Below are 11,742 nucleotides of genomic sequence, written 5' to 3'. Positions count from 1 at the left end.
GGGCTATGTGAGTCTGTCTGTCTGTTTGTCTTAATTCCTGAGCTGTATATGTTTACTTATATATTTATGCCATACAGTTTTATAAGGTACTTTCACAAAATACAGACTTTCTCTCTTAATTCCTGACCTACATATGTGTACTTGTATGTTTACACCCCTACAGTTTTCCGATACTTTCATAAATACGTTTCATAACACACACAAACACTGGTGCTGGGGTACAGGTGTGTGTGATGGCTCTGTGTCGCTGCAGGTGTGGCCAGACAATCACACAGCCTTCCCAGACTTCTTCCGCAGCTCAACTAAGGCGTGGTGGAAGGAGGAGATACGGCTGTTGTATGTTGCGCAGGGCCTCCAGTTTGATGGCTTGTTGATTGTAAGTGTGTGCGTGTGTGTGTGTATTTACCTAGTTGTATTTACCTAGTTGTAGTTTTACAGGGCCTGGGATTTGTGCTTGTGTGGCCCCGTCTCCATATCTACACTTATCCAATCTTGCTTTAAAAGTATGCACAGACAGTATTGCAGACACTACTTCTTCATTTAAACTGTTCCACGTCTCAATACATCTTTGCGGGAAACTATATTTTTTAACATTTCTCAGTGTGTGTGTGTGTGTGTGTGTGTGTGTGTGTGTGTGTGTGTGTGTGTGTGTGTGTGTGTGTGTGTGTGTGTGTGTGTGTGTGTGTGTGTGTGTATGTGTGTGTGTATTTACCTAATTGTATTTACCTAATTGTAACATACGGGAAAAGAGCTATGCTCGTGTTGTCCCGTCTCCATATCTATTAATGTCCAGCTTTTTCTTAAAATCATGAATATTCCTTGCGTTGACCACTTCCACGTCTAAACTATTCCATGCTTCCACCCTTCTATGAGGAAGCTATATTTTTCACATCTCTCCTATAAGTGGCCATTTTAGTTTTTCCCATGCCCTCTCGACATTCTTTCATTCCACATACACAGATCTTCCCTATCCATTTTTCCATGCCAATCATCACTCTGTATATTGCTATCAGGTCTCCCCTTTCTCTTCTGTTTTCCAGGGTCGGAAGTTGCATTCTTTTCAGTCTGTCTTCATAAGTCAAATCTCTTAAGTCAGGCACCATTTTCGTTGCAGCCCTCTGTACTTTCTCTAGTTTCCTTATGTGTTTCTTTAAGTTCGGAGCCCACTGTATTGTTGCATATTCAAGCCTCGGTCTTATCATTGCAGTAATTATTTTCTTCATCATTTCTTCATCTAAATATACGAACGCCACTCTTATGTTCCTCAATAAGTTCAATACTTCTCCAATTATTTTGTTTATATGTCTCTCTGGCGATAGGTCATTGGTAATTGTCACCCCAAGGTCTTTTTCTTCATGACTGGTTTTATGTCTTCATTTCCTATCTTGTACATACTCCTGATTCTTCTTTCACTCTTGCCAAACTCTATTTTCTTGCATTTTGTCGTGTTGAACTCCATTTGCCATGTACAGCTCCATTTCCATATTCTGTCCAAGTCTTCCTGGAGTAGTTCGCAATCTTTGTCACATCTCACTTTTCTTAACAATTTTGCATCGTCTGCAAATAGGCTCACATAACTGGACACCCCATCCACCATGTCATTTATGTAGACCGCGAACATTACTGGTGCCAACACTGATCCCTGTGGAACTCCACTCTCCACCAATCCCCATTCTGATGGTCTGTCCTTAATTATTGTTCTCATTTCTCTTCCTACCAAAAGTCTTCCATCCATTTTAGTAAACTGCCATGCACTCCTCCTACCATTTCAAGTTTCCAGATCAGTCTCCGGTGTGGTACCTTATCAAAGGCCTTTTTTAAATCCAGATATATTCCATCAGCCCAACCATCTCTTTCCTGTATTACATCTATCACCCTCGAATAGTAACATATCAGGTTTGTCGTGCATGAACGCCCTTTTCTAAAACCAAATTGACACTCACAAAGTATGTCATTTTCTCCAAGAAGTCTGTCCATCTATTCTTCACCACCCTCTCACACATCTTAGCTACCACACTTGTAAGTGACACTGGTCTATAGTTCAATGGGTCTCTCTTGTTACCTGATTTATAGATTGGGACAATGTTAGCTCTTTTCCAGTCTTGGGGCACTACACCTTCCCTTAATGAGGCATCAATTACTTCACAAACTTTTTCTGCCAGTTGCTCCTGCATTCTCTTAAAATCCATCCTGATACCCCATCAGGTCCCACAGCTTTTCTCACTTCTAAACTCCCCATCATGTTCTTGATCTCCTCCACAGTTACTTGAAACTCCTTCATAATCCCTTTCTGTTCCATTACCAGTGGTTTGTCAAAAGCAGTCTCCTTTGTGAATACCTTCCGAAAGCATCCATTCATAGCCTCTGCCATTTCCTGGGATCTTCACTGCATACTCCATTTACTTCTAAACTTTCAATACTTTCTCTATTTTTGATGTTGTTGTTCACATGTCTGTAAAAAAGCCTTGGTTGGTCTTTACATTTATCAATTATATCCTTTTCTTGTTTCTTTCTTTCTTCTCTTCTAATCAACACATATTCATTTCTTGCTCTTTTGTAACTTTCCCACTGCTTAATCCGTCTTTTCCTTCTCCACCTCTTCCATGCATCCTCTTTTCTTGTTCTAGCCTTTTCACATCTATCGTTAAACCAGTCCTGCTTTCCAACTTCTCTATGTTGTCTTATTGGTACAAATTTTTCTCACCTTCTTTGTATATTTTTATAAATTCCTTCCACTTTTCATTTGCTCCCTTAGCACTCTTGAATTTCATCCAATTTGTCTCTTGAAAGAATTTCTTTAGGTTTCCAAAATCTGTCTTGGCATAATTCCATCTTCCCACTTTATATTCTTCATTTCTTCTAGATTTCTCTTCATCTATCACCTTGAACTCCAAAACTGCATGATCACTCTTTGCTAAAGGGCACTCCACCCTCATCTCCTCAATGACCATTGGCTCTGTACTAAAGACCAAGTCCAGTCTTGACGATGCTCCCTCTCCTCCAAACCTAGTATCTTCTTTGACCCACTGAGTTAACACATTTTCCATTGCCAGTGTCAATAGTGTATTTCCCCATGTTGTCTCTGATCCTTCCATTGACCAGTCCTCCCAACACACCTCTTTACAATTAAAATCTCCCATCATTATAGTTCGTTCACAGCCACCCAACATTTCTTCCAGACATGTTCCTGTATCACTTATCATTTCTTCATATTCCTGTACTGACCATGCATTTGTCTTAGGTGGTACGTACACCACTATGTAGTGCCTCTTTTTCCTTCATTAGTTTCTGCTCTGATCTTTAGCACTTCTGCCTTTCCCATACCTTCTTTCACTTGATCCACCTTTATATCTTTTTAACCAGCAACATCACTCCTCCTCCCATCTTACCTACTCTATTTCTTTTCCAAACATTATATTTCCTTCTCCAACCATCATCAGGTCTTCTCCTCTCTCAGTTTTGTTTCAGTAAGACCCACAATATCTGGGTTCTTGTCCCTCAAGTAATCGTTGAGTTCTAAAATCCCGATATCACTCCATTTATGTTGGAATACATTACATTCCTCTCATACGTAAGTTTCTTTAGTCCTTTCTTGCTGTACTTTTCTGGGTTATGAACCACTTCCTCAGTCTCATATCCAAGATTCTCCAGAAAAACTCTTTCTTCTCCTCTTCTGTCCTCTCTTCATTTTTTTCAAAGCCTCCTTTCTCAACTCATTTAACATTTCTCTTTCCTTTTCACCGAGATCTCTTCTCAACCAAATCTTCCTTGTTGTTTCCTGCTGGGCTAGCCTCCATGACTTCTCCACCAATTCATCTACATCCTTTTGTGACTTAAGTTTGATTCTTATTGGCCTCATACCTTCTCTTGTGAACTTTCCAATTCTATGGAAGTCCTCTATTTCTTGTACTAGGTCTTTTCCTCCTCCTGCACCACATTAATGATATTATTTATCACCTTTTTATGTTTTTCTCTCTCCATTTTACTCGGTGTCTTATCCTCCTCCACACCAAATATCACCACACATCTCTTTTTGTCTACAGTTTCCCTCACCAATGTCTCATTTGATTTAATAACCTTCACCACTTTCTCAGCAATCTTCTCTTCTATGATCTGTTGATCTATAATTTCAGCAAGGCCCAAAGTTTTCTCCCCAGACTCTTTGATTTCCTTTTCCAGACTTGCAACTTTGTAATTTACCTCCTTTCTTTCCACTTCCTGACTTTTTTCCATTCAGCCTGCTTCTCCATCACTTTTCCTAGAGATTCTCCACATTTTCGCAATTCACTTTAATTAGCTTAACTTCCTCTTTCAGTGCTTCATTTTCCTTCTTCATATCGGCACAGTCTTTCTTTACATTGTCATAACTCGTTTCCAGGCCCCCATACTTTTCAAACAGTTTTTCAATTTTACCTTCCAACTCCAGAATTTTCTTCACATAAGCGCTCTTCTCCATTATTCCTTGAAATTCTGTGAAGTCTGATTCATCTTTCGAGTTCACGGCCGCCATGTTGCTCAGATGTGTGTGGACAGGTGTTACCAGGAGAGTGAGGGAGTGTCACCATGATGCATTTCCATATTCATTCTGGTGGTTATTTGGTGATTTTCTACAGCTTCAGAAACTTATGTGGGAATTCAAGTAGTGAAGACTCTAGCCATGAATATTCTGACCTCCATAGACCCTTCCTAAATGTAAATAAAGTGGTCTTATCATGCCCAAGAATCATGGTAAAAAATGTGTCCCAGTACTGAAGAGAATGAGAGAGTATGAGTGTAGAGGTGATGTGATAACATTGTCTAGACCTGAGTGCATTGGTCACACACTACACCAACGACTCTGGCATCCGTTTTCTTCCTGTGGTCTGTGCTGAGTGTGGGGAAAAGAACCAAGAGAGATGAAGAGAGAGGGAGAGAGAGAGAGAGAGTCGTATTCTCAAACATTTTGCGTTTCACCTCCACTATTTCAAGAGGGTTTAGTTAAATCTCCACAAGTATTAAAGATGTTTTTATTTTATGGTTCTAGAGGCAGAATGACATTTCTACACCTACACTCTTGAAAACCCTGTTGGTCATCTCTGTGGCCTTGGAAAATAGTCTTGGTGAAAGAGGAGAGCAATTTCTAAGGTGTTTCTACAGTTCCAGAGGCAGAGTGACAAGATTTCTACATTATTAACTGGAGAAACACTCTTGAAAACCCTGGTAATCATCTCTGTGGCACAGGAAAATAGTCATGTTGGGAGAGAAGAGTATTTCTGAATGCTGACTAAAATCGTAGCCATGGAATACATTGATACCTCCACACAAGATATGAATGGGCCAGCCAACTTTGGGACGAATGAGGAGCAGCCTTGGAACTGGCCAGAGGGGAGGCAGCCATGGAGTCTGACCTGCCTGCTGCTGTCACCATGTGGGGCCCAGGCAAGCGATGAGTCAAGATTTAGGTGAGGTGAGGTGAGGTGAGGTGAGGTGAGGTGAGGTGATGTGGGATGAGATGAGGTGAGGTGAGGTGAGGTGGCAGGTGCATTTTACCTTGAGGAGATTTACGTTTAGCTCTGATATGGATGTGATATATAAAAAAGGAAATGTTTTAGACAGATCATGATAGCTTGCATTGCCTTATTTTATGTAATAGGGTAAAACTGGCTAAGGGCAACATAAAATAAAAAAAAAAGGCCCACTTAGTAGCCAGTACCCTTACAGGTCTTATAGAGATAGCCAAAAGACAGGGATAAATGTCTCAAACTCTCCTTCTTAAATGAAGTCAAGTCACAAGATGGTAATGCAGAAGCAGGCAGGGAATTCCAGCGTTTACCAGAGAAAGGTGTGATGATTGAGAATACTGGTTAACTCTTGCATTAGAAGTTGGAGAGAATACTAATGATTGAGAGTATTGGACAGAGTAGTGGTGAATGATTGAGAGTACTAGTCATCTCTTGCATTGGGGAAGTGGACAGAGTAGTGGTGAATGATTGAGAGTACTGGTCATCTCTTTCATTGGGGAGGTGGACAAAGTAGTGGTGAATGATTGAGAGTACTGGTCATCTCTTGCATTGGGGAGGTGGACAAAATAGTGGTGAATGATTGAGAGTACTGGTCATCTCTTGCATTGGAGAGGTGGACAAAGTAGTGGTGAATGATTGAGAGTACTGGTCAACTCTTGCATTGTGGAGGTGGACAAAATAGTGGTGAATGATTGAGAGTACTGGTCAACTCTTGCATTGTGGAGGTGGATAGAATAGTGGTGAATGATTGAGAGTACTGGTCAACTCTTGCATTGGGGAGGTGGACAGAATAGTGGTGAATGATTGAGAGCACTGGTTAACTCTTGCATTATGGAGGTGGACAGAATAGTGGTGAATGATTGAGAGTACTGGTCGACTCTTGCATTGGGGAGGTGGACAGAATAGTGGTGAATGATTGAGAGTACTGGTCAACTCTTGCATTAGGGAGGTGGACAGAATAGTGGTGAATGATTGAGAGTACTGGTCAACTCTTGCATTAGGGAGGTGGATAGAATAGTGGTGAATGATTGAGAGTACTGGCTGACTCTTGCATTGGGGAGGTGGACAGAATAGTGGTGAATGATTGAGAGTACTGGTCAACTCTTGCATTGGGGAGGTGGACAGAATAGTGGTGAATGATTGAGGGTACTGGTCAACTCTTGCATTAGGGAGGTGGATAGAATAGTGGTGAATGATTGAGAGTACTGGTTGACTCTTGCATTGGGGAGGTGGACAGAATAGTGGTGAATGATTGAGAGTACTGGTTAACTCTTGCATTGGGGAGGCAGACAGAATAGTGGTGAATGATTGAGAGTACTGGTTAACTCTTACATTAGGGAGGCAGGCAGAATAGTGGTGAATGATTGAGAGTACTGGTTAACTCTTGCATTGGGGAGGTGGATAGAATTGTGGTGAATGATTGAGAGTACTGGTTAACTCTTGCATTGGGGAGGTGGACAGAATAGTGGTGAATGATTGAGAGTACTGGTTAACTCTTGCATTAGGGAGGCAGACAGAATAGGGGTGAGAGGAAGAAGAAAGTCTGTACTTAGCGTTGAGTCTCTTCCACTGCCTGTGAGTTGCTTGATTTTTTCTGTCTCACTGATGGTTGTCACTGCAGGCTCTCTGACAATCTCTGACAATCTGCATGGAGGCACAGCGAGGGGAGCTGAGGAAGTTTACTCACTATGATGTCCACAACTTGTACGGCTGGTCACAAGCGCAGCCCACCTTGGAGTGAGTGTCTGCCTCGTGTGTGTAATTCACCACGGTCGCCTGCTGGTCACCCAGCCAGTCTTCCCCATTATGGAGCGAGCTCAGAGCTCATAGACCGATCTTCGGCTAGGACTGAGACCACAACACACACCGGGAAAGCGAGGCCACAAACCCTCGAGTTACATCCCGTACCTATTTACTGCTCGGTGAACAGGGGCTACACATTAAGAGGCTTGGCCAGTTGCCTCGCCACCTCCGGGATTCGAGTGTGTGTAATTCACCTCGGTCGTCTGCTGGTCACCCAGCCAGTCTTCCCCATTACGGAGCGAGCTCAGAGCTCATAGACCGTGTGTGTGTGTGTGTGTGTGTGTGTGTTTCACTGTTTGATATGCTGCAGTCTCTGACGAGACAGCCAGACGTTACCCTACGGAACGAGCTCAGAGCTCATTATTTCCGATCTTCGGATAGGCCTGAGACCAGGCACACAGCACACACCGGAACAACAAGGTCACAACTCCTCGATTTACATCCCGTATCTACTCACTGCTAGGTGAACAGGGGCTACACGTGAAAGGAGACACACCCAAATATCCAAATATCTCCACCCGGCGGGGGAATCGAACCCCGGTCCTCTGGCTTGTGAAGCCAGCGCTCTAACCACTGAGCTACCGGGCGTGTGTGTGTGTGTGTGTGTGTGTGTGTGTTTTCACTGTTTGATCTGCCGCAGTCTCTGACAAGACAGCCAGACGTTACCCTACGGAACGAGCTCAGAGCTCATTATTTCCGATCTTCGGATAGGCCTGAGACCAGGCACACACCACACACCGGGACAACAAGGTCACAACTCCTCGATTTACATCCCGTACCTACTCACTGCTAGGTGAACAGGGGCTACACGTGAAAGGAGACACACCCAAATATCTCCACCCGGCCGGGGAATCGAACCCCGGTCTTCTGGCTTGTGAAGCCAGCTCTTTAACCACTGAGCTACCGTGTGTGTGTGTGTGTGTGTGTGTGTGTGTGTGTGTGTGTGTATACCTGTTTACTGAATATCTAGAAGTTTTTTATTCTAAGGAGCATTTGAAATATTTACATGTTGTTCATAGTTTATTGATTTGACCCTTTGTGTTTCCTGTGGTGACTGGTGACTGTTGGTTGACTTCAGGGCACTACAGGCTGTGACAGGGAAGAGGGGCATTGTGGTGAGTCGATCCACCTTCCCCTCCAGCGGGCATTGGGTGGGGCACTGGTTTGGTGGCAACTCGGCGCACTGGGCAGACATGCACAAGTCCATCATTGGTGAGTGTGCCAACGGTCCATTGTGTGTCGTGGCGTGTGTGTTGCATTACATGACATCAGCAATGAGTGGACACTGGAACCATGTGCCAGACCACACATGAAGTGCCGGTGAGTAGTGGCAGTGTTTGTGTTGCTACATGCCTGGCACTCCCTCCCTCCTGCAGGCATGATGGAGTTCAACCTGTTTGGAATTCCCTACATTGGCGCTGACATCTGTGGCTTCTTTGGGGACACCAGCGAGGAGATGTGTGGCCGGAGGAACCACAACATCCTCGGTGCTGCTGACCATGTAATGAACTCTTGCTGCTGCTGCTGCTTTCACTCTTTATATACTTATACATACACAATTATCTTTCCCAACTGTTAATGTTGTGTCAGTGTGTGCAACAGTTGTCTCCCATGGGTGTGGTGTATTGTCAGTGTTTGCAGTGTGCTTGACTCCAAACCCTCTCTTGGCAGGACCCTGGACCGTGGCCGAGCGTGGCAGCAGCTGGCCGGGCAGCACTGACTGAGAATGTGCGGAGTGCTGCCGAGAATCAGATTGGGTATGTGAGAGTAGGTAGGAGAAAGAGAGTATGCAAACCATGGTGGAACAATGAAATCAGAGACGCCAGGAAGGAGCGAAAGAGAATGAGTAAACAGTGTTGAGAAAAAAAAGAGACATGAAAGCGATGAGGCAGAGAATGAAGCTGAACAGCGCTTCCTATACACTCTTCAAGTGTGCCTACAGGCGCTATAGGCTTTACCGTAAAAAAAAAAAAAAAAAAAAAAATGCATGGGAAGAATATGTGAAACAACAGGGACTCACAAGGCGAATGATAATGAAAGCTAAAGTGAAGTGTGAAAGGAGTGTGATTGAATCTTTAAGAGAGAAAGGCATGGAAGGTGGCCGTGAATGGTACAAGTTCAGGAGAGGTGAGAATATATCAGAGAATGTTGGTGTGGAGAGTCTGAAAGTGAATGGGGAAGTTGTAACAGAGAAGAATGAGATCAGGGAGGCAATTGGACAGTTCTGGGAAGAGGTGGGTGGTGTAGGTGAAGTGTTTGGTGTGAGAGAAGGATGTGTGACTCTGGAGATGAAGAATGCAGATGAACTGAATGAGAGAATCAGCAAGGAGGAGGTAGAGAGATGTGTGAAAAGCCAGAAGAATGGGAAGGCAGCAGGTTTAGACGGGATACCATATGAGATGTATAAAAATGGTGGGGAGGTTGTTATTGACAGGATGACTGAGGTGTTTAACCAGGTCTGGGAGGAAGAGAGGGTGCCAAGAATGTGGAATGAATGCAGGGTGACTCTGTTGCATAAGGGAAGGCACAAGAGTAAGAATGAACTGAAGAACTATAGGCCGATTGCATTATTAAACACAGTAAGTAAAGTATTTAGTGGAGTGCTGAATGAGAGATTGTGTAAATGGATTGAGCGAGCTGGAGTGTTAGGTGAGGAACAGAATGGTTTCCGTGTGAACAGGAGGGCTGAGGATAACTTGTTTGTGGTAAATGAAATGATTGAGGAAAAAAGAAAGGAGGGAGGCAAATTGTATTTAGGTTTTTTGGATATAGAAAAACCTTATGATAGGGTGGATAGAGAAATGCTAGTCAGAGTCTTAGGAAAGATTGGGTTGAGTGAAAAAATAATCAACATAGTGCATAGCATGTATGTTGACACCAAAGCTAAATACAGACTAGGAGATATAGAGGTGAAGAGTGAGAGAGGAGTTAGGCAAGGATGTATTCTGTCACCAACCCTTTTCAGTTTGTATACAGAGGAGTTAGCAGCCAGATTGAGAAGAATGAATGCAGGAGTAAGAGTGGGAAATGAGAAGATAGGTGTGCTCCTTTATGCAGATGATGTGGTGGTCATGAGTGAGTCAGCAGTTGAGTTGCAGAGAATGCTAGATGTTGTGGATGGATATGGGAGAGACTTTGGAGTTAGGTTTAGTAGTGAGAAAAGTAAGATGATGATAGTGAATAGGTCTGAGGATGAAAGCAATGCAGTATGGAAAATTGGAGAGAATGAGATGAATCAGGCACGAGAATATAAGTACTTGGGGATGTGGGTGAGTCCAAGTGGGTGTGAAAAGACAAAGAATGAAAAGTTAGGTTTAGTGAATCAGTGGGTAGGACGATTGGGGAGTGCAGCAAGAATGAGTGCAAGCAAATATGATGTGCTGAGAGAGGTGTGGAAGAGTGTGGCAGTGCCTAGCATAATGTATGGTATGGATGTGATTGCATGGAATGAAAATAAAATTGACAAGCTAGAAGTGGGACAAAATAGAATAGGTAGAATGGCACTGAATGCTCCAAGGTACACAGCAGTAGAAGCTTTGAGAGGGGATATGGGATGGAGCACCTTTAGGGAAAGACTAGTTAAAGCCACACTTAGATACAAGGTCAGGCTGGAAAGAATGGATGATGAAAGAACAGTGAGGAAGGTGTACCTATGGAATGAAAGTGGGAGTCAGTGGAGGAAGAGGTGCATAAGAATGACAGAGAGGAGTGGTTTACAAGTGTTATGGGGGATGAAAATGGTTGGGAGGAATCAAAGTGAGCGTGAATGGATCGTGACAAGAGGAGGCAGGGTAGGAACTGAATGGCATGCAAGGAAATGGAAGAGTGAGATAGACAGAGAGGTGAAGTGGGTGGGACTGAATATATGGAAGAATGGGATGGAACGAAAGCGTACCCTGGAATGGTACAAGGAAAAGGAAGCCCCAGTGTATGAAAGGTGGTATGATGGCAGCCTGGGTGGTGACCTTCTCTTCCGAGCTAGGGCACAGTGTATGGATTTGAATGCAAGGAACTACAGGTGATCTGAGTCCCGCAGCAAGGTGTGCCAGATGTGTGACATGGGGGAGGACGAGACGGTAGAGCATGTCATGCTGGAGTGTGAGAAGTATGAGAGAGACAGGCATGAGATGATGCAAGTGATCTTGAGTGAATTAGAGCATATTAGGAATGAAAGAGTGGAGAAGACAGGAAGGGAATGGATGGTGTTGCTGCTGGGATTGTGTAGAGAGACGAGTGAAAGGATGATGGAGGCTGTGAAGGAGTAGCTGGAGAGAATGTGGCGAGCGAGGTGTAGGGATCATTAACGAAGAGAAATGCTACTTTTTTTTCTTTCTTTTTTTCTGTTTTGTCTCTTTTGTCCTCTACAGGAGCCGCCGATCCAAAGGCCTGGCTCTGGAGCGATCCCGAGCCACCTGTAGCACTAAGATCAAGATCAAGA

The 11,742-nt window shown here is 43.7% G+C and overlaps 1 protein-coding gene and 1 non-coding gene across 2 annotated transcripts; one reads left to right on the top strand and one right to left on the bottom strand.

Moving 5' to 3' along the window:
- The first annotated feature begins 5,277 nt into the window (after window positions 1-5,277).
- On the top strand, window positions 5,278-10,466 carry LOC123499755 (sucrase-isomaltase, intestinal-like). The gene is made up of 5 exons (XM_045248213.1): window positions 5,278-5,418; window positions 7,162-7,238; window positions 8,383-8,516; window positions 8,681-8,805; window positions 8,976-10,466. The coding sequence occupies exons 1-5, from the start codon at window positions 5,278-5,280 to the stop codon at window positions 9,162-9,164; spliced, it is 666 nt and encodes a 221-aa protein (XP_045104148.1). The 3' UTR covers window positions 9,165-10,466.
- On the bottom strand, window positions 7,819-7,892 carry Trnav-cac. Its single transcript has one exon. It is a non-coding gene; the product is annotated as a tRNA-Val (tRNA).
- Window positions 10,467-11,742: the final 1,276 nt, after the last annotated feature.

This window comes from Portunus trituberculatus, chromosome 8 (assembly GCF_017591435.1).
Source record: "Portunus trituberculatus isolate SZX2019 chromosome 8, ASM1759143v1, whole genome shotgun sequence".
NCBI lineage: Eukaryota > Metazoa > Arthropoda > Malacostraca > Decapoda > Portunidae > Portunus > Portunus trituberculatus.
Note: the sequence above shows the minus strand (reverse complement) of the source record. Positions and strands in the feature narration are given on the sequence as shown.